This window comes from Bolinopsis microptera, chromosome 3 (genome assembly GCF_026151205.1).
Source record: "Bolinopsis microptera isolate Bmic1 chromosome 3, MBARI_Bmic_1.0, whole genome shotgun sequence".
In the NCBI taxonomy this organism is placed as follows: Eukaryota; Metazoa; Ctenophora; class Tentaculata; order Lobata; family Bolinopsidae; genus Bolinopsis; species Bolinopsis microptera.
Genome location: NC_087074.1, coordinates 16,287,805 through 16,310,321, shown reverse-complemented (window position 1 = coordinate 16,310,321; position 22,517 = coordinate 16,287,805). Strand labels below are relative to the sequence as shown.

Here is a 22,517-nt window from a genome sequence, read left to right as displayed (position 1 = left end):
CCATGTATCTATTCATCCTGGCCCAAACGGCATGTATGTGTTTGTTCCACGTTAATTTATCATCGATTATTACTCCGAGGAAACGTGCCTCAGTTACTTGATCTATCACTACTCCAGCTATGGAAACATTCATGTTAGAAAGGGTTGTCGTTCTATGATTGCTAAATACCATAAAGTGAGTTTTTTTTGAGATTGAGAGCGAGTCCGTTGCTATCAACCCATTTGATCAGGAGCGATATTAACAGTTTTTGACTGATTTGAATGTCCTGCACTGCAGATCGAAGCATCTCTAAATTATTTACTATTTTCAAAACATATCATCTACTCCATCATCGGGGCAGGGATGAGGTTGTACAAGACTTCTGATAGAGGGGTCTCATGTTTGATGTCAATCTTCGTTCCTCTGTACTCACGAAGAGCGATAAGAGTTGTTCTGACCATATATATAACAATAAATCTTATCCTTGTTCTTGCATGCCTAACTACATCACAGTACCTCTCCTTCCTCTTTCTAGCGATAAGATCTGCTAATCTGTTGACAAAGTGCTTACAGTCTTTCAACATACCTCCAGATGTGAGAAATACAGCCCCAGTGGCAAATAGTCAGGCGTCCAGGAATTTAACACCTAGTCAAAATTTGTTGATAACCGGTAAAATAAGATTCTTGTGCAAAAAATATTCACATTAATTCAAAATTAAATTAAAATTAATCGCTCTCAGGGCTCACGCGATGTTACATTACTTTATAGACTCGAAGTTCGAATCGAGCGCATTCCTAGATTCCATGACTATTTCTTACCTATAAGATTGCTTGACTATTTTTTGCGCATTCAGACACCAAAAAACGCGCAGAAAACGCACGCTATCCATTCCTGCTTCCTCAACTTCCCGGAATATGAAAAAAATAGTCATGTAAAATAGTCATGTGAAATAGTCATGCAAAATTTCAGCTCTGATACGCTAAAATATCAAGTTAATCTTAAACAATCGACAATCTATGAATCCTCCCAATCCTCCCAGCCATATTAACTGGTGAACGGTGTAAATATAGAGCGGTATTTTAAAATTTAGCATTCAAAATTTTATGGATTCAAGTTGGCTCCTTTAGTTTCACATCCGAGACCGATTTCCACGATCAATTTAATATTGTAGCTACAAGTCAACAACAGTGTAAGTGGGAAGGAAGTGAATCTAGCCATTGCTACTATATCAGGGGAACTCGTGTGTTCTAGGCTTAAGCAAGCTTCACATCCTAGATCATCTAGAGTACAGTGCAAGTGTGAAACAGTACTTTAAAATTGTATTTTTGATTTGCTCGCTTCCGCATTTCAATAATACTCACAATTTGGTTTTAGAGTTGTATACTTTCCCTAAGATTAATTGTAGTCTAGTCAATTACTATGTCAAACTACTACTACTACCAGTACTACTACTACTATGTCGAAACTAAGTCCGATCTACGCCAGATAACCCCCTCCATTATACATCCTTATCCCGCTTTAAATCCGAAGTTTGCCATCGTATATATAACCTGGCAGAAGCAAGCTTCAGATCCAAAGTCAGTTCAAAAGTATCAACACAGGATCGAAACCACTTCTAAAGTAGCGAATCGTCCAATGTGTTGAGGATAGTTAAGCCTTAGCGCTCTATCTGATATGCAAGTTTGGGGCCTATATACTGCGTTTTAAAAATATTTCCTTGCGTTTCAAATAAATCAAAGAATTCTCAGAAATTTTTTATTTAATTTCAAAATTTACAATTGCATATTCATCCGGTAATTATTCTAATGGATACGCTAAGCATTTCAAACTAATCTTGACCTCGGAGAAGAGCTGACCAGTGTCCAGTCGGCCGCAGAGCGGCCGAAAAATATATAGCCTTTTTTTCTTCCCAAACTGGATTCCTAGTCATATTTAAAATTTATTCCACTGGGAATACAGCCAGGGTGAAGGTTGCCTCACTTATAATTGTCCTACTAATGTAATAGGACATTTTCATGATTTTAAAAAAATCACCTGAGTCTTCTATGGATAATCAGTTTCTAGTAGCTTGATCGTCTATTGTGTAACTCATACTGACCTCTAGGAAACAGCAGAAATGCTTCAACTTTTAAATGTTTCAAAACGTCTCCTGCTATTCTGATGATTGTCGGTTTACAAAAGGTTTTTTTGTTGTTGCTGGTAATTTAGATTTCAGTATACCAACCGTTTCTTGCATTCTGCTTGTTACTTGTGTCATCAGATTAACCTCACTGAATAGTCACTGATCAACAATTCAGTCGAAGGGTGACATTTTTGTCAAGGAAATGGAAAAAATCTTATTTAAAAATTTTCCAAAATATCTCATTTTAATTTTATCTCTCACCACGTGACTTGGTTTGATCGTTTTTGTAGTGCAGCCAAACAAAATGGTCTTGATTTAATCCCAAACAACAACCCTAACCCTAGAACCCTACCCCCAAGGCTAACCAAAACCTTAACCACAACTTAAACCGTAATCCCCTGAAATGCCTACATGTTACAGTATCAAGACGTTAGATTTAAGAATTATAGAGCATGAGAACATTCTTAAACCAAGTCTAATTTCTTGAACATTCTATATTCTATAGAACAACAAGTTTTCTAACTTTGTTCTCTCCATTTTTAGCTGTAGAAAATGGCTGAGGCTTCACAGAAAATAAATTTTCAAACTGCTATGGAGGATTTCAAAAACATGTTTCCTCACCTGGAGAATTCCTTGATTGAGCAGGTATGTTATATAATTGGTTGAATATTAATCACTTTGTTTCAAATTTAATATTTAACATGATGTATCATGAACTTAAATCATATTGTGCTTAAATATCTAAAACTATTAAAGATACCTCACCTAGCTTTGACTGCTTCTCACATCAATAATTGATGTTGTAAGCCCTCATATATGATGCCTAAATTTTGTAAATTCATCTCCAAAAGAAAGTAAAATGATTTGAACATTTATAATTTTTAAATCAAGCCCCAATCTTGTCCAGGTTCTGCGAAGAAACAATGGTATGGTCGATCAAACCATAGATGATCTACTAGCAATAAGCTGTGTTGAAGAGGATCAGCCTAGAAGTAGTGCAGGACCGTCTAACCTTATTGATAATCAGAATCAGTTACTGCGCCCAATTCAACAGGCACCTGCATCTGCGTGAGTTGATTATTAAATATTCTTAGGAGACCATTACACAGTTACATTTAACACTTTGTTTTAAGGATAAAAATCCTGTTCAATCAATTTCTTGCCTTCATTTTAATTCCTCATAATTTTGCAAGACTGTGTTTACAAACTATATTTAAACAGGTCTCGGACGTACCCGACTCTCTCGAGGCATCTACCACCAGGTGATCTGACTCTAACTCCACGCAGTCAGCAGCCTCCACATCAAAAGTATGGTCAGGTGCCTGTTACTTTCTTGGGAGTTCAGTTCAAGATCCCCTATGTAGACCCACTACCTCAGCAGTTCTTGAGACTTTCTGAACCTCCTGCACCTGCTCAGGACTCTCCGCTGGTATGGTTACTATGGTTACTGTGGTTATATTTGATAACATTTAAAAAACATAATGTTTCAATAAAATAGCTCCATGATGCATAAAAGAACTATCAAACTTAATGGATTATAGATTATATTCAAAGAGGAAGTTGAACAAGATTATATTTTGACTGCTACAATCAAAGTTCATAAACCTCATTTAGTAGAACTGGAGCATCATTCTCAGGGACAAAAGGAAATCGCGATTTTTAGCCAAAATAATCGCGATTTTCTTTTGTCCCTGTTCTCGATCTCTATCGAATGTTGAACCTTTTAAATTAGCTCAGATTAAAATTCTACACTGAATATATTATTATATATGTCACGCTTGGGCCTTGGATGGCTTGAATATTTCTTTTTGGAGTATGTTTTCATTGTCGAAGCGTGTTATAGATGCTAGAATTTATTCATTTAAATGGATTCTTTGTCAGCTTTCTCGTGATGCCCTCACATATTAGAGTGCATTATATTTGCATTAATAATGTAATTTCAGGCAGCCCAAATGTCGGAGGACAGAGAGTTCGCTCTCCTTCTGCACAACGAGGACTTCTTGGATCAGATGCAATCCAACCAGGAGTTTATGAGAACTCTAAACCAGGCTGAGAGGGGTGGGATTAGTACCGGTGCTGTTGGTGAGTTAACCTTTACTTACTTTAATATATCCGGGCGGAGCCGAGCAATATTTTAGCACACGGTCAAAACATTTAGATGGGGTATTTTGTCCAACCTCTAATGTAATTTATCCCCCTAATGATAACTCAAAATGTAGAGGCAGATTCCTCTGAGGTGGGGTTTACAACAAGTGCCAGTTTTAGATATCTCAAGAGAAGGAAGGATAAAACAATAAGTGATGTCGATGATGAAAATGGTAGTAGGTTTGAAAAGTCTGCAATCACTGAGACTCGATTTAGTTTTCTTGCTAATCTAGAGCTATTCAGTATTCACGAAATTTATTATTTACATGAGAATTTATGTTGCATCTTCTAGATTGTGTAAATCCCAGCTAGTCAAGTACAATTATTTTAATTATTGTGATCAAATAAGTATGAACAAGAATCAATGTTTCACGCAATCAGGCTCTGAATGAGTGTTAAACTTCCAATAAAATCTTTATAAAAATATAAATAACATTGGTATAAAATATTTTCTTTTGTAATGAGTACCTCACATTATTTGTTATATATATACAGGGGGGGGGGGGGGGGGCTGTAGTAGTGTTGAAAGTATCAAAGTGGTGTTGAAAGTATCAAATAAGTAATTTGTCGAGTTTACTACGGTACATCAAACAGGAGTTTAAATTTGATATATATATATCAGTTTTAATACTTTCAACACTACTATATAACAAATAATTTGAGATAACGATGTTTAATAAAATGATGCAAAGACTTATTTCGAAGATCTAATCAACACCGACTTTTAATGTGTAGGAGTACAGCTACAAAATATATATATATACAATGAAAACAACGATTCTACAAACTCAAAGTTTCATGCAAATGCAATCATCAGTGTCAGAATAACTTACTAAATTACTAAATTTTTTTTTGGAATTTAACGAAATTAGATATATACAGAATAGTATTACAGGTTATATATTATGAAAATCATCATTGCAAAAATAAAACCCAGTCCATGGGACTGAAAAATTAGTTGACTTTCGACTCGAAAGAGTTAAATTCTAAATCATCCATGTTAGATAATTCGTAAGTTTTGTTTGAGGTATTTCTTGATCCTCTAATACACAATAAAATTAATAATCCTAAATTCTGCTTATTTGGTTCACAGGTTTTTCCTAGACTCCGTGTTAGGACATTAGCTTTCTGTACCACTTTTTCGTTATCTTAGAATTTATTCTGCTTTTATTTTATTCCCACTCTCGATTCCTCGCTAGCAGTCCGGTTAATTTAGTACCTTTAGCGGGTCTCATTTAATCATTAGGTATTATTAATCCGGAAAAAGATCACAGCTATATTCAAGGAGGAAGGACTAAAGATCACAATAGAAACCAATCTCGTTGAAGTCGACTTCCTAGACGTGACACTTAATCTTGACAGTGGGAAATACTTCCCCTTCCGAAAGCCAAATGACACACCGCTATATATCAACAAGCAGTCAAACCAACCACCAACAATCATAAACCAGCTCCCCAAAATGATAAACCGGCGTCTATCGGACATCTCCTGCAATAAAGAAGAGTTTGACAAAGCGAAAGGGATTTACGGAACAGCACTTAAAGAAAGCGGCCACGACCACCAACTACAGTTTACAGATACTAGCACCGCCTTGCCACGAGCCAACAGGAAGAGATCCAGGAAGATCATATGGTTCAACCCCCGGCCCCCATACAGCTCAAATGTAACAACAAACATAGGCAAAAGCTTCCTCCGATTACTAGACAAGCACTTCCCCAGAGGACACCAATTCCACAAAATGTTCAACAGAAACACAATTAAGCTATCATACAGTTGCCTACCCAACGTAGGATCCATCTTAGCGAGCACCAGACACCAAGCTCAGAAAGAACCTACAATTAAATCGAAAACGTGCAATTGCAGAAAGCCGGAAATGTGCCCACTGAACGGACAATGCCTGGAAGCAGCAGTGATATATGAAGCAACTATTGCAGTGGAAAAGGAAAAGAAAGAGCACAAATATATTGGGCTTACTGAAAACACTTTTAAGACCCGTTTCAGTTCACACACAAGCTCTTTCAAACTCGAGAAGCTACGAAATCAGACGGAGCTATCTAAGAAAATATGGGAGTTGAAAGATAAACAAACACCATATAAAATATCTTGGAAAATAATCAAACATGCTCATCCGTACAAGGGGGTAGTATGAAAGATTGTCATCTCTGCCTTACTGAAAAACTTTATATTATTTTAAATAAAGATGGCAATCTATTAAATAGGAGGAGGGAACTCATAAGTAAATGTAGGCACACCAACAAGTTTATGCTGAAGAAATGCTTTTAGGAATATTTTATTTTAATTTTAGTTTTTGTTCTTGTATTTCATTTTCGTTTCGTTTCGTTTGATTTTGTTTTTGATTTAGTTTAGTTAAGTTAATTTTATGAAGGAGCTTGTAAGGAAAATATGGATTTAGTAATTTAGTAAGTTATTCTGACACTGATGATTGCATTTGCATGAAACTTTGAGTTTGTAGAATCGTTGTTTTCATTGTACAATGCTCCCCTCCCGGGTAGAGCATTCTTGAAACTGGATTTCTCCAAAAGAAACATCATATATATCACCCCCCGCGCGTGAGGGCACGTTTTTGCTAGTAATTTGCGACATTACTTTATGGATATCGAATCTCGCGACTTCAACGAAGTGCCGGGGACAAGTTTTCAATAATTCATAAACTTTTCAGTTCCTATCGTTTTAAGCATCGTTAGGGCTTTCCCAGAAACTAACTCTCGTCATCCTAGGATAATCATGTGTCGCACAGCACTTGTTTCAGTAGAGAGTGTACTCGCCTTTACGAAAGAATGACGTGTACGTTTTGGTCACCTGCGGAAAAAGGAAGTGAGATATCGAAAATCTGAGATAAACCCGATCGATAAAATCCTTTCAGGTAGGTGCTAGTCAAGGTTTCATCTCTTTAGACATTAAGATGGCTTCAAACACCTCACAAAAAGTTTTCAAAAGTAAAATTTACTCGCGACTTACAAAAAACCACCATAAACGTGCCCTCATAGATTTTTGAGGGCAAGTTTTTGAGCGCGCCGCTGAGCAACACTCAACAGCAAAAGCTGGTATAGTTACAATCTCGCAACTATGAACAGACAAGGAAAATATTGTATTAATATCTGTCAAAGGAATTTAATGTATTTTAACAACTTGTTCTAATAATGCTAATAACTAATCGATGAACCTCATAAATGGTCGGCCCGGTGTGAGTGTATAGTATGGATTGTGCTCTGAAATGGGGCGCTGTTATTGGTTAATACAGCGGCCAATCAGGATCGAGCTGGTTTGTGGCTGCAGTCCAAATTTAGGATCATATCTGATAAGGTACCTAATTAGTGATTATGCACTTTAAAGTAAGATTAACTCGGTATTCACAATCCACATTAACAATTGTCTGCAACCAATCAAGGTCAAGCTGACTACTTAACGTGAAAATCATATTATTATATACTATATAGTGTTTGTATCATTATAAGACGACTCATGTTTCTGACATGTCACTTGTCAGTTAAGAGGTGAAATGAAAAGACAGTTAGACTCTCATTTGATGTACACATTTTTCTGAATTGTACATGTAACAATGTTTATCAGTAATCTGTAATCAGCATATAAATCACATACCAATGTATCAAAGTGAAAACTGAAATCTTACCTGACAACACAAATTATAATAGTACCATTTTAACTCTCATGCAAGTTTACTCTTCTACTGCACTGGTTTTAATTGAACTTCCAAGAACTGTCCGGAAAATAAATCAGTCAAAAGCAAAGCCCCCGAATGCACTGTACACAATCTTCGTAATTACCCAATGTATTTTATCGTGTACACTGTACAGACAGTTCCAATTAAATGCAGAAGAGTTGTTTAATGTTCCCACTTCCCAATTACAATCATAACAAACTCAAAATTGAGGATTGTATACGGTACTAATTTTTGCCAAATAAGCACTATATAGACATCACAATTTTGATCAGTGTATATCCAGACTGGCGTGACGGCTAGAGCATCGAACTCCTCGCGCAGTGGTCGCACGTTCGATTCCCCGTGAAGTTCGCATTAATTTTTTGCCCAGATCACTCCGAGCACAATCATTTTTCATGATAAATAGAACATAAACAAAACTGACATGGGCCTGGCTATATCTAATTTTAAAACATAACCCGGGCCAGAATTTCTTGAATAACTGTTGAGTATCAGAAACCAGTGCAGAAAAAGAGAAGATATTTATCTCACTCCACTCTTTCTGCTGTTCTTACTGTTCTCCACCTCTGTTTTAGTGTCATTAACCGCTGCTGGTTCTTCTATCCTGAATGCTTGTTAAACCGGGGACCTGTATAAATATATAAGTTACAACTATTTTTTAAAGTTACAAATATCAGCTGATTTGCAAAATGTAGCGATTTAATCATGTGGATTGTGAATACCGAGTTAATCTTACTTTAAAGTGCATAATCACTAATTATATATAGGCACCTAATCAGATATGATCCTAAATTTGGACTGCAGCCACAAAGTCAAACCAGCTCGATCCTGATTGGCCGCTGTATTAACCAATAACAGCGCCCCATTTCAGAGCACAATCCATACTATACACTCACACCGGGCCGACCATTTATGAGGTTCATCGATTAGTTATTAGCATTATTAGAACAAGTTGTTAAAATACATTAAATTCCTTTGGCATACAATATTTTCCTTGTCTGTTCATAGTTGCGAGATTGTAACTATACCAGCTTTTGCTGTTGAGTGTTGCTCAGCGGCGCGCTCAAAAACTTGCCCTCAAAAATCTATGAGGGCACGTTTATGGTGGTTTTTTGTAAGTCGCGAGTAAATTTTACTTTTGAAAACTTTTTGTGAGGTGTTTGAAGCCATCTTAATGTCTAAAGAGATGAAACCTTGACTAGCACCTACCTGAAAGGATTTTATCGATCGGGTTTATCTCAGATTTTCGATATCTCACTTCCTTTTTCCGCAGGTGACCGAAACGTACACGTCATTCTTTCGTAAAGGCGAGTACACTCTCTACTGAAACAAGTGCTGTGCGACACATGATTATCCTAGGATGATGAGAGTTAGTTTCTGGGAAAGCCCTAACGATGCTTAAAACGATAGGAACTGAAAAGTTTATGAATTATTGAAAACTTGTCCCCGGCAGTTCGTTGAAGTCGCGAGATTCGATATCCATAAAGTAATGTCGCAAATTACTAGCAAAAACGTGCCCTCACGCGCGGGGGGTGTATATATATTATATATATATATATATATATATAAAATGAGACGGACAGGTAAAAAGCATTCGAAGCTCAGCAGGAGTGGCATTTTCTGTTGCACGTCTGGTGGACGTCATATATCAATAAATATATATTATATATATATAATATAATATAAGCTTCGAATGCTTTTTACCGGCGAAAATCTCTCTGATTTGTTCGCACTTCGCCTCCTATCTAAGAAATCCTGAATAGTATACTGCAAAATTGGCGATGAGCCCTAGTGGCCTTACCTGTCCGTCTCATTTTATTCCTGGCTTCTATTTTTCTATTTACCGAGCACAATATATTCTTATCTTATACAGATTATAGAGCAGGGTCAGAGGAAACATTTGACATCGATATCTTGATATTATATATTGTGTACATCGTGATATAACATGTACCATGTAAGATATAGGCTTGATTTATATAAAATATAAAGTTGTATAGTGTAAGACATGTATTACACTGCCACTATCAGATCCGCTAAATGATTGCAGTTAACCCCCCGGTTAGTTAACATTCCTTGCATGTCTAGAAGTTGCAGGATAGGTGTGAGATCATTTCAGAGTTTGTAGTGCAGTTTATATTATCTAACTCTGCAGCTAGTCTAGAAGTTGCAGTGGTGTGAGATCATTTCAGAGTTTGTAGTGCAGTTTATATTATCTAACTCTGCAACTAGTCTAGAAGTTGCAGTGGTGTGAGATCATTTCAGGGTTTGTAGTGCAGTTTATATTATCTAACTCTGCAGCTAGTCTAGAAGTCGCAGTATGAAAATAAGTTGTAACTTAATGATGCGATTCGAATTTATTTAATACGTTTCCTAAAAATAAACCGACGTACACAAAATTGCAGAAGATAGGTTTTCTAAAGTTTTGTTAGCTTAACATTATCCAACATGGTTCATGTGTGTCTGACCTTAGTGAACTCCAAAGTCCAAGCCCAATATTGGTCTTACTGTAGTCCCGGTGTGATGATGAGAGGATTGAACTACCTTAGGGCCAATAAATTTGGTTCACAATAAATTTGGTTCACAATAAATTTGGTTACCATAATTTTGGTCACAAATTTCGTAAAATTTTAGTCTACAACAGTTTTAGTCACATTTTTCGACTTTTCGAGACCATTTTCCATTATTTATTTGATTTTTTCCATTATTTATCTAGTTTTTATTTCGATTTCGCAAATAAAGTTAGAATTTATAGTTTAACGTTATGTATGTTGATTAAATGATTTGTTGCAATAAAGAAATAAAACAAATAATTTGTAAAATAAAATTCTATCTATCAATTCGGCGATGAGCACCCGTATGAGCATTACAGAGTAAGGTGCAATGCATTACTCAGGAATTTTAATAACATCAGATCCATAGTCTGTGACTCTGTATCACTAAGTTCTTCAGTACGCTGTTCGGTTTCTTTTTCACCCTTTTTCGACTTTATCATTTTTGTCGGTACGACGTAGTTTATGTCGATATGATCCTTCAGCCGTTTCAACAGAACATGTTGGGATGGATCGATTAAAAATGTTATGTCCAAGAGGAGCTCTAACCCTTTAAGTGCAATAGGACTTTGGTACAGTTTTGTGCTTCGTAGTTTCACAACAGTCTTTCCTCCCAACAAAGTGGTTCATCATTAGGAACAGTGATGTCATTGTATTAATTATAAATAATGTAAGCTCAATAACATTTATGTCATATAATATGCTCTACTGAAATTTAGTCTCATAAAATTTGGTTTACAACAATTTTAGTCAAAAGTTTGACTAAATTTATGGGAGACTAAATTTGTCTTTCTTAAGGTATTATTATATAAGGTATATATATATGTAATGGTGTAATTTTTGTCTAACAAATCAAACAATGATCTGTCAAACTTTATACAATAGCTTCCTACAGATAATTATATCTTCCTACATTCGTAGTCCAGTTAAACCATTGCATCTCTAGTTTTACTTTGAGTTTGTATAATATGTTACATTACGTATCCGCCAAGGCCAGGGAGCTCTTTTTTCACATCGGGCGAGGGGAGCCGACTTGCAAAAGGCCCTGTCAGATTCCAGCCGACTTGCAAAAGGCCCTGTCAGTTTCCAGCCGACTTGCAAAAGGCCCTGTCAGTTTCCAGCCGACTTGCAAAAGGCCCTGTCAGATTCCAGCCCGCTGAAAATACACATCATTGAGGCTTTAATTTGCATTTTGTAGCCCTTGTAATCTCCTTTCACTGCATAACCATTAACCGCATCGCATAATTTGATGTTGTTGGATAGGATATCTGGAATGTGGCTTCGACAATTGCGCTAAGATGATCTCACATTATTCAACACTATGTTTTAATAATTCTCACGGCAAGGAACATCAGCTTACTTACCCACAGCTACAGCCCTAAGCAGCGCGTTATATGATTGGCTCCCATTGAACACGTGATATGTTACCATGGTTACAGAAACTCGTGGCGACTCATAGTCTGGGGTGTCTCCATTACATGCATAAACTGTTACCATTTCGTTAATTGTTCACTATTTCGGTTAATAAGTCTGTCCCTTTCATAGTTGACAAACTTATGGTGAGCGCCCATTTTGACTGAAATAATTGCTTGATCGGCCCTGCACAGTAAGTAAAATTGCTTGATCGGCCCTGCACAGTAAGTATAATTGCTTGATCGGCCCTGCACAGTAAGTATAATTGCTTGATCGGCCCTGCACATTGATTACTGTACTGTACTGTACTGCACATTCAGTTTATTCTGTTCATCAATTTAATTAGGTTTATACTGCTCCTTTTGAATTTATAAGCAGAATTGTTTTTTGTACGTCTGCTCCTTGTGGTGGTGTAAGCTGAATCGTTTTTTTAATTTAGGCCGGATTTTTAACCGCCAATAGATTTAAACCCCGTTCTAGAAAATTAAACAGTCAGGAAAATAACCGTGGCAATTTCCTGGTACTCTAAATTCTAGATCACTTAAAACAGGCACCTTATAATTGTCATCCTAGCAACTTAGTTTAAAAACTGCTTAAATATGCTTGATATATAATAATCTTGTGTCGTATCATTAGGGGTGCTCTCTTATGTTATAATACACTATATTATATTACGTACGTCCGCGTTGCTAAGTAACCAGTCATTGAGAGTGTATATGATATAGGATTATATATACTGATATAGGTAAGGCTATTACTTTACTATTGACTTGTCTACCCGGAGTAGTTTGTTTCCTTGTGTCAGATGTTTAAAGTGCACTTATGTGTCTACTGTCTAGTTGTGTTTATCCTACAGTGCTTATCAGTAGTATTTTTCAATAATGTTATTGCGTCTCAAATTCTGTGTAACCTCATGCAGTTACTTGCAATTGTCGGTACTACACAGTGTATTACAGAGCATTTTGCTCAATAGTAGCCACCGCTGATTTCGAGTGTACGATCTAGCTGTTGTTTAATTGCTCCATGCTCCTGAGTTGAATTGCTCCTGAGTTGACGGTATTATTTGCAAGATTTCACATACTCTTGTTGACGCCATGTTTACTACTCTTTAATTCTACAACCTCATTATATCTTTACTTTATGTTTACTACTGTTTAATTCTACAATTATATCTTTTATAGCAATCTATTTATTCCTTTATACTAAGTATACGAAGTTGATGCTGCATGCATCAGTCATATGTGATATGTAAGCTACAAGACTTTGTCACTCTACACGTTAACGGATATGCTACTATCGACAGAGAAGGTAATTTAACGACGTGCTTTTCTTTATATTTATTATATTTTGCGAATCTTTATCCTAGTTATTAAAGTTATAACTTATGTAACTTATGATTAGCCGTCCGGCCTTCTCAAGTTTATTGAAAAAATCGGCGTCCGCTTTAAGAATGTTCACTATTACTAACCTAAATTGTCATGGCAAGACGGGATTGTTGACTAAGAACGCTAATTCCACTGTTGTACAATAATAGCGCATACGTTATACTAGTGTACAGTCCACATGTAATACTAATAGGAATAATCGTTTCCTGTTATTTTGATGGGAAATAAAGTATAAAGTTAAGGTATACGAGCTCTTGTTGCTAGTGATATATATTATGCTTCTTTACATAATAATATGCAACACTCGGACATTGATGATCGAACAATTTGTTGCAAAATAGAATTCCTCTAACTCAAATCCCTACTAGCTCTCCTAAATAGCTTTTATTGTATCTACATTCTACAGTATCTACAGTATCTAGTGTATATAATAGTGTACAATGTATATACACTAGTAGTATGTAGTGTACAATGTATATACACTAGTTGCTACACTTTAGATAGTGTAGCAGTAGCCTGGTCAAGAATTTACATAATTTAGACATTTCCTGCTCAATGCTTTAAATTTGGTCCACACTACTCACTAGCTATACTATAGATAAGAGATAATACCTACCAGTACTCCTACCTTCTTCTTGTGATAGATTCTAAGAAGAGCAACATTCAACAATAAGTTTAATAGCTACAGATCTGTTCAATGTAAATGTAGTGTGAATGTAAAATTGAACATTGAGACTGAAATTGTTATTTATACTCCAGACTGAGAACAGCTATTATTTATAAAACTTAACATTTTGAATTTTGATTCTTTCATGATTTGCATTTAGCAGAGATATGAATATCTAAGATGATCAATATTATTTCATACAAATTGATACGATGATCTAAAATTGTTGTATGTAGATATTGATATATCACTAGATACTGAATAAGTAATGACATAAAGTACCAACGTTATTTAAAACTATCATTAACAGAGCTGCTATTTCAGAAGCAGTTGCTGCGAGCAGTAGTTCACGGAGAAGTGAGGACGGTTCAATAGCCCAGCGCTTATCAGAGACAGGTCGCGCGACTCGCTCCAAACTACTGAAGATAGCGCACAAACTTGACTGGAGACGATCTACTTCATCTGGGTACGTATTATTTAGTTTAAATCTTAAGATTTAAATAGTTTAATAGTACATGTAGTTACATTTTCATTTAAATATTTAAATACAGGAAAACATTAAACTCCGGACCGAGTCAGTTCCAGGAAATTTAGTGTTAATCTAGTTAAGATTTCTTAGTGTATCATGATTGTTAAAAGTAAAGAGTGGTTTATAAGGAGGTTTATAGTCCTGCCACTGACGAAAGTTTGCATCATGTGATTACATATTATAGGAGTCCGTTCAAGACAGACTCAAATAAACCTGACACGGTACCTGACAGGTAAGGGATGCTGTGTTTTCTGGCTAGTTCTGGGGAATTTGCGGCATTTTTAATGGAATTCGGAAACCAACTCTTATCTTAGCTTATCTTATCAGGGTACTCCAGAATTAACTGTTCTCACAACATGAAGCTGTAAGAATATTTAATTATTCAACTTTACATTATAAGTGTCATGTGTACACTGTACACTGTACACTGTACACTGTACACTGTACACTGTACACTGAACACTGTACACTGTACACTATACAGTTAATTCTGGGGCACTCTTTATATTAAATTACAAAAACTTGCCTTGCAGAATGCTTTGTAAGCCTTCCTTTTGCTTCAGGTTGAAGATGTTATTTAGTTCCAATTAGACATTTAAGTCTCATAAAGTTAATTATGGGCCACTTTGTATATTAAATTACAAAAACTCGACTGCGGAATGTTTTGCAAGCCTTCCTTTTGCTTTTCTTCCACAAAAACAAAGACCAGTTTTTATAATCGTAACAAATCATTGTACTTGTGTCTTGTAGCCGAATAATATTAACCAAAAAAACTAATGAGTCAATCTGTGACAAGCACACAACATTTAGTTTGTACTTATATATAGTCTAATATCCTGATAATGTATACTGATAATGTATACTGATAATGTATACTGATATCTGGATATTATCCGGTTGGAAGAGACAAGGACAAGTGAAACAAGGAAGTTAGGAGTAAGGGCAAATTTTCGGCGTCAACGCCATCTTCAGGCTAAAATTGTTATAAATGTTAGTATATAATAAATGCTTCTATACTAGTATAGAAAATTTGCCCTTACTCCTTACTTCCTTGTTTCACTTGTCCTTGTCTCTTCCAACCGGATAATATCCAGATATCAGTATTTCAATCATGAGACTAATAAACAGCGAACTACTCCGTTATTTGATAATGTATACTGTATAATGTATACTGTATAGTGTATACTGTATAATGTATACTGTATAGTGAGCACACTGACGGCTGACCACTATATTATATTATACTCTTTATATATGCCACCAGCTATTATCCCACCCTAACACCCAAAAGAGCTACCAGCTACCGCTTATTTACCAGGGTCCGCTGTCCTGCAACCCCGGCCACTGCTAATATGCTAATATGCTATATACGAGAGAACTGTTCAGATCGGCAGCTAAAATATCAGCTGGATTAAACAGTTCACTCTCGTGTCCTGATAGCCCACAGTACAGTGTACACTTGCTGACACATATGAGACCACTGAAGAAATTAATGCTCTGACACAACTTTCACATTGTTACTTCTTAAAACAGAGATCTGAAGTGTCTAAATTATATATTTTTTAATTGACGAAAAATTGTGCTCCAAATTTGAACATGCAATAATTTTTGTAGATTCACGTTTCTCAAACCCGAAACTGGTTAGTTTCCAGTAGTAAGTATCCTCTCTAGTTTTATTCTTAAGTTGGTTCAGCGGTTCTTCTGAGTGCTCACTTTCCGTACAGTAATTTAGCTATTCTTTTCTAACCGGAAATATGGATTAGATCACCATCTACAGACAAAATTTTCTGTAAATAAATTTGTGTTCATATCTTCCTATATCCGGTATTACACAGACGTATTGTAATTTGTAAATGGTTGAGTATGATTATCTTGTGTCATCTTGCAGATCAAGTAAACAAAGACAACCATTACTAAATGAGGACGATGACGAGGAGGGAGCTCCTTTGTTTGAAGGTTGGAACTTGTTTTAGATTTATCCTAAGCTACTCAAATGTTTTGGTAATACTAATGCCCGATTTATTTTTAGATTTCTAAGAGTGTTTTGCCCATAATTGACGCGTGCTCTCCTATTTAGAGTGTACCCCAACAATATTTTCACAGAACCTAATTATAAATATCAACTGGAGCGCTGGGCGCGAAAAAATATTCTGTGAATCTTATAGCGCGAAAAAACGCGCAATTGCGCGCGCGCGAAAAACTAGGATTTGATATGCAATGGCATGATTATGATCTAAGCTAATCTACCAGCTAAGTACTAATTTAATGCGTAATCTGAGGGAGAACTCTTTTATATTAGATGGGCCCTTATGTCATCTTGGAGGTCCATAATGACGCCATACAAACGATTTTGATTGATAACTTAGGATCGGATATCATACACATGTGTTATACCACATTTTCAACTTTTGGAAAATACAACTAAATCAAATTGGCTTACAGCACCAAAAATTCCTTTATTTCATAGACATAGTTTGTAATTTACCGTAACAATTGTTTTCACTCCTAATGACATAAGCATCACTTAGAACCGTGTAAGAGTAACACTTCATAAGACATAAAGCTAACTTAGCACATGAAGAACGTATACAATGTAGCCATACGTTATTAGCTCATGGAACATAAGCCTCTAAGTAGAGAGTTACCAAACTACTGTGTGTTGATCCAGTATTTACGGTTTGTGTGAGATGAATGATGTAACACTAATCTTAAATCACAAAGGCTCTGTATTTGAAATTTTATAGTGGGGCTATATTCTGCTTTGCAAATGAGTTAAATGGACGTATTGATGCGTTATTATTTGCTGTGAAAATATCAATGTTTGCTCATTATGGAAATACGATAGCTAGTAGCTGAGAGACAATTGTGCACACAAAACTAAATGTTACATTAATTTCAGAGCAGGGCGACGACGGTCTAATATTCTCTGATATGGAAGAAGCGGAAGAGGAAATGAAAACCATTCCCCGACAGAACACTCTCCAAGAGTTCGAAGACAACAGACAGGTAAAATTAGCGTATCTAAGGTATATTTATTACTCGAATTTCTCAATTCTAGGAGCACGGCCTCAAATGTATCAAAATGTCTGTTGAGATGTTAACACTACGATAGATTCTTATTCAGAGAGCCAGGGATGCTGTTGCGAGGCAGTTCAGAGGTGAGCGGCCTCCCCCTCCTCCAATTCCTCCTCCTGGCTGTCCCTCATCATCATCTACTGTAAGTAACATTATGTAATATCTTCTACATTAGCTTCAGTTAGGTTATTACACGGTGCATGTTTGTAATGTTAGAGTTCAGTTGTTCAAAAACTTCAATATCTGCAGTGCCAATCTATTTATAAGAAAGGTAGACACTTAGCTAGCCGGATGGTTTTATATGAAGGATACTCATTGTTTCTATCCCACAGATGTCACAGGACGACTTTTTCTCGACCAGTGGAACCCTAACTGATTCTAGAGTTGCTGTGAGTACTAAGGGGGGGGGGGGGGGTACACTACACTAAATAGCAGCTTCATAGTGGGTAAATTGCAAACATTTTGTTTGATGCAATAGATTAAATAATCCAGAAAAGCTAACATCTCACGTTCCCAGGGTGGTGCTTCCCACGAACCAGCTCTTCTCAACTTTGAAGACGATAAAGATAATATCTACGAAGACGACCTGGTTTCGCCCCTCAGTAATGAGTTTAATGACCGACCCTCAACTCCAATATACGCGTCAACGGACGAGATGCACCAGGATACAGTTAGTAACATGACCCTTGGGTCGGAAACCAGCAGCGTGTATGACTGTGATGTTCGTAATCGTGAAATCCACTCTGCCACACTTTCCAGCAGCTATCTCATTCCTATCAGGACTTTCCCTGACGAGGAGTCTGAGCGGTATGACAATATAAATACCAATCTCAGACCTAAGGAGGATAATTTGATTAAGTTTTGATGGGGTTGACTGAAGGCTCGAAGGCTGATTTGAAACACTTCTTGTAGACTTGAGTACTGATACGGTATATAGAAGTTGACACAAGTTTGTTTTGACATGACGTGACAACGTTTAAACAATCGGCAGGTACTCGCGGGTATCATGGTGGGGTCAACTTAATTCGTTAATGGAGTCGTTCACATATTACGTAATCATTTTTTGGAACATTTTTACCCCCCCCCCCCCCCCCTCCGTAATCAGTTTTACACATAGCTATTGTGTCAAAATTACACTAGCATAATCATTCGGAACCCCCCCCCCCCCCCCTCAGCTGATTACGTAATATGTGAACGACCCCAATCATTGAAACGTTTCAAACAAACTTGTGTACCTTCTTACCCGAATTTGACTTTATGAAATTATTATGGTGGTACTTTAGATTTGCGACTTTAGACGAAATATCAATCCGTATGAATTCCGCTGATAACTTAATGTTATGAACGTTGTTGCGAATAATACCATGCAGCTTGCTGACTTCATTGTCAATGTCTGTAGTAATTTACTTCTTATTATTGATCATAGATATTTATGTTTATAAAACAAAGATTTGTTGTTTGATCTCTTTGAAAATGAAAAGAATATCAGTTATTTTCTGTTAAAATTGCAACCTATGACGTCACAACATATTACGTCACAACCTATGACGTTCTATTTTTAATACATATTATGAAGACTTGTTCTGGCAACATGACTTGAAATGTAATACTACTTTTTTGTAATTTATTGTTCTTACCGATGATTAACGTAAAGTATTTGTTTACGATTGTAAGTGACAACTACTGCAATAATTTGAATTTCAGACTTTCTCAAGTGTTCGTATCTGTTGTAAATCAATGAGTATTATATAGATGCCGGTCTTGGTAATGTCAATTCCGAGAAGTACAAAATTCTCACCGATCGTTTCTCACAACAAACGAGCGTTTTTGGATGCTTGATCACTCCACAGTCTACATCCGAATATAAAGAAAAAAGTGAAATTAAGGTGATCCAGGAAAGTATATAGTTGAAATTGGAGAGTGTCCCAAAGTGTCCAGAAACTTTAAAATTTCGGTTGTCTTCCATTTTTCTTACCGAAATTTTAACTGTCAATACCTCTTGTGCCATCGAAGTCTAATTTGACAATTAGTCACTGGACAGAAATTCTGCCAAAACAGTGAAATTTAGTTCCAAGAAAACTTGTATAATTGTGATTTGACTATTTTCCACAAAGGGGACATATTGGTGATTTTCAATTCTTAATTCTAATTCTTTCTACAGGGCTTTGACTTTAAGTATCTCATACTTTAAGTGTCTCATTTATAATAATATAGAGCTCTGATCTAGTTTAATTGAACGAATTTAAGATTGAGCACGAATCACAAACGCTGGGTACATATAACATGTAATTGTATGCGAAGTTGTTCATCTGTTGTTCGTGAAAACATTTAAGTGGTAACTTTGGGAGGTAAATTTAAGTGGTAACTTTAAGGGATTTAAGTGGTAACTTTGTTGTTGTAATTACCAGTAAACCATTAAAATTATAATTTTTCATTATTTCAGTTTACGGACCGAAATAGAAATACGACACACACTGAGAACATTTATTGCGATCTCAGTGAACTTGCAGTTGCTCCTCAAAATCAACTCGACACTGTCATGACTCTAGACAGCTCAAGGGCATAAAATTAAAAACCGTCAAATAAACGGCTGAACAAGAGTTACCGATTTATTAAAAATTGAAACGATAGTTTAACATTTAATTAGGAAATGCCACGGATGGTATAGTTTATGGTATTGGTAATGGGTACCGGTGCCACGCACTTTCTCACATCTTCTGTATTCGATGAAAAAGTTAATGATTATGGTGATTAAAGTTTGTCCATCCAAATTAGGGTCGATACTAGATATCACAGTGCTGGCAAGCACGACCGTTGCATTTATTGTGGGTATACTATGTACCCCATTTACTATTATACCCCCTTTACTATTATACCCCCTTTACTATTATACCCCCTTTACTATTATACCCTCTTTGGTACACGTTTTACAAGCCTCTTTCGTGCACGTGCACGCGAAGCGTGCACTCCGGCCGAAGGCCGCCGCCTCCGGCAGGAGTTTTTCAGACATTAAGACTCATCGGAAGTCGTTCAGCAGATTTATTTTAGTTCAAAACATTCTAATTTGATGTCAAAGATGACAGGAATAAAAAATAGTTATGTTGAGATTTTTAAGAAATTTGCATAAAATACTCGCCAGCACTGTTATACGAAATTCGGTAAAAAACCCAAAATCGCCATATTCAGGTGCCTTAAAAACCATGTTAAAATTAAGTTAGAGATCTGAAATTTTTCAGGGCGTCTAGACGTTGACCAAATCGACTGCAAAAAAAGTTTCAGGTTTCAGGAACATCGGGAAGTGGGTTTTCTAGAACCCCTGTTTTATGACAGATTGTCGTGATATATACATATATACATATTCAGGGATAGACGCTTTGCCAGTCAATTGTAGCCTGTATTTAATTGTCCATAGATTCAAAAGTATAAAAGATACAGCCATTTCCGACCACAGGTCTTGAAAATAATTGTTTACACTTTAGTTTACATTGTACAAACAAATTATTTGACGTCATGAACACCCTTTGATGACGTCATCAAGTTAACCGTTTTTAAAACTTGATTTTTGACAAAGTAATAACTTTTAAAAATGATTTTACACCATTAAAAAGTAATTGTATTCAAAATCTGAGGAAATTTTCATCTTAGATAATTGTTCAAGCATTCTGAAAATCTACCGGAAAGTTTTTCTAGCTTGCTCCTTCATAAAGATATTCGTCATTGAAGTTTGTGCTTTTTTGAAGAATTATTTTATAAAAACGTCAATTTTGCGATTTAGTATTCTCTGGTGTTGGGCCATGCCTTGGGATGTGGAGCTCATTTCTGCTTCCTATAGGTATAAATTGTGCATTAGGCTAGTTTTAAAGTTGAAAATAGAAAAGTTGCACACGTGGGGACACGCCCAAATTGATAGAAAATTGCTAAAATCACTGAAAATTGCTGTTTTCGTCATTTTCTGTCAACTTTAGAGTGCCGTTGTGATTACAATTCTTCTTGAAATACTTTGAAACTTTGCATGCTTATCAAACTATATATAAAACAATTACATGCAAAAATTTACGGCGATTCAATATTGAATGCGCACGCAACGTCCGCTCAAAGTTTGCACGCGCGAAAGGTGAGAATTTTGCTCATTCGTGATTTCCAACAAATTCTGCTTTGCCACGACAGTTTAATGTCATTATATATGAATTTAATGCCAACTTGAATGAGTATTAAGTGGCATATTCAGTCAGTGATCGACCGATATGCTTACCTAAACACAAGGAAATGTTTTTAAAGGAAAAATTTCGAAATCGTTGAAACTTCCTCCTTATTAATGAAGATATCAGTTTATATTTCGACTTTATAAAGTACCCTGACATTATAATCAAAAATAGATGATATTTGACCAAAACCCATAATCATGGGTAGAGTGGACCGCTGCCAGTGTCTCTCTTTCCCAAACAAAAGGAAATGATATTAATTTGATTGACCGTTCTCAAATGCAAAATGATACCGAGAATGAAATCGGTCGCTCGCTTTTCCCATTCATTTACAATTGTAATAGACTATGAAAAACTACCCAAAGGCAGCTGTACTCGGCAATAAAGATTCAATAAACTTCAGCAGTAGTAACTACCACCCTTACCCCGAAATACTAGGTATCGACCCGAACGCAACCCAAAGAGATTTTTACAGCATCTGATTGATGTAATCAATCGAAACTTATTACAATTCGAAAGCCGTGAATGAATGGGAAAAGCGAGCGACCGATTTCATTCTCGGTATCATTTTGCATTTGAGAACGGTCAATCAAATTAATATCATTTCCTTTTGTTTGGGAAAGAGAGACACTGGCAGCGGTCCACTCTACCCATGATTATGGGGAGGGTCATGTTCAGTTTCATTTTGAACTGATCCGTTTCAAGGTCCTGTAATATGGGCCAGGGCTCGGTCTAGACTCTAG

At 36.2% G+C, this 22,517-nt stretch overlaps 3 protein-coding genes across 7 annotated transcripts in view; 1 reads left to right on the top strand and 2 right to left on the bottom strand.

Annotated features, from left to right (window-relative positions):
- The window catches only part of LOC134812719 (obelin-like), an 89,705-nt gene extending 84,970 nt beyond the window's left edge, over positions 1-4,735 (bottom strand). Inside the window, exon 1 of the mRNA XM_063820253.1 lies at positions 4,717-4,735. The gene's annotated coding sequence lies outside the window, so the exon portion shown is untranslated. The remainder of the gene's footprint in view (positions 1-4,716) is intronic.
- Positions 1-19,286, top strand: part of LOC134812710 (CUE domain-containing protein 1-like) — a 46,427-nt gene extending 27,141 nt beyond the window's left edge. For 2 of the 5 annotated variants that reach the window (XM_063820238.1, XM_063820239.1), the window contains exons 2-13: positions 2,647-2,748; positions 3,011-3,171; positions 3,325-3,532; positions 4,047-4,185; positions 4,323-4,421; positions 14,293-14,434; positions 14,682-14,729; positions 16,386-16,453; positions 17,397-17,503; positions 17,622-17,714; positions 17,905-17,961; positions 18,090-18,537. In XM_063820238.1, the coding sequence (XP_063676308.1) occupies positions 2,656-2,748; positions 3,011-3,171; positions 3,325-3,532; positions 4,047-4,185; positions 4,323-4,421; positions 14,293-14,434; positions 14,682-14,729; positions 16,386-16,453; positions 17,397-17,503; positions 17,622-17,714; positions 17,905-17,961; positions 18,090-18,437 (1,563 nt within the window). In that variant the 5' untranslated portion in view covers positions 2,647-2,655 and the 3' untranslated portion in view covers positions 18,438-18,537. Of the gene's footprint in view, positions 1-2,646; positions 2,749-3,010; positions 3,172-3,324; positions 3,533-4,046; positions 4,186-4,322; positions 4,422-14,292; positions 14,435-14,681; positions 14,730-16,385; positions 16,454-17,396; positions 17,504-17,621; positions 17,715-17,904; positions 17,962-18,089 lie in introns of all 5 variants that reach the window. The other 3 variants (XM_063820240.1, XM_063820241.1, XM_063820242.1) reach the window with 3 other exon arrangements.
- The window catches only part of LOC134812705 (POU domain, class 2, transcription factor 2-like), a 1,142,226-nt gene that overhangs the window by 1,058,688 nt on the left and 61,021 nt on the right, over positions 1-22,517 (bottom strand). The gene's annotated exons all lie outside the window — the stretch shown is intronic.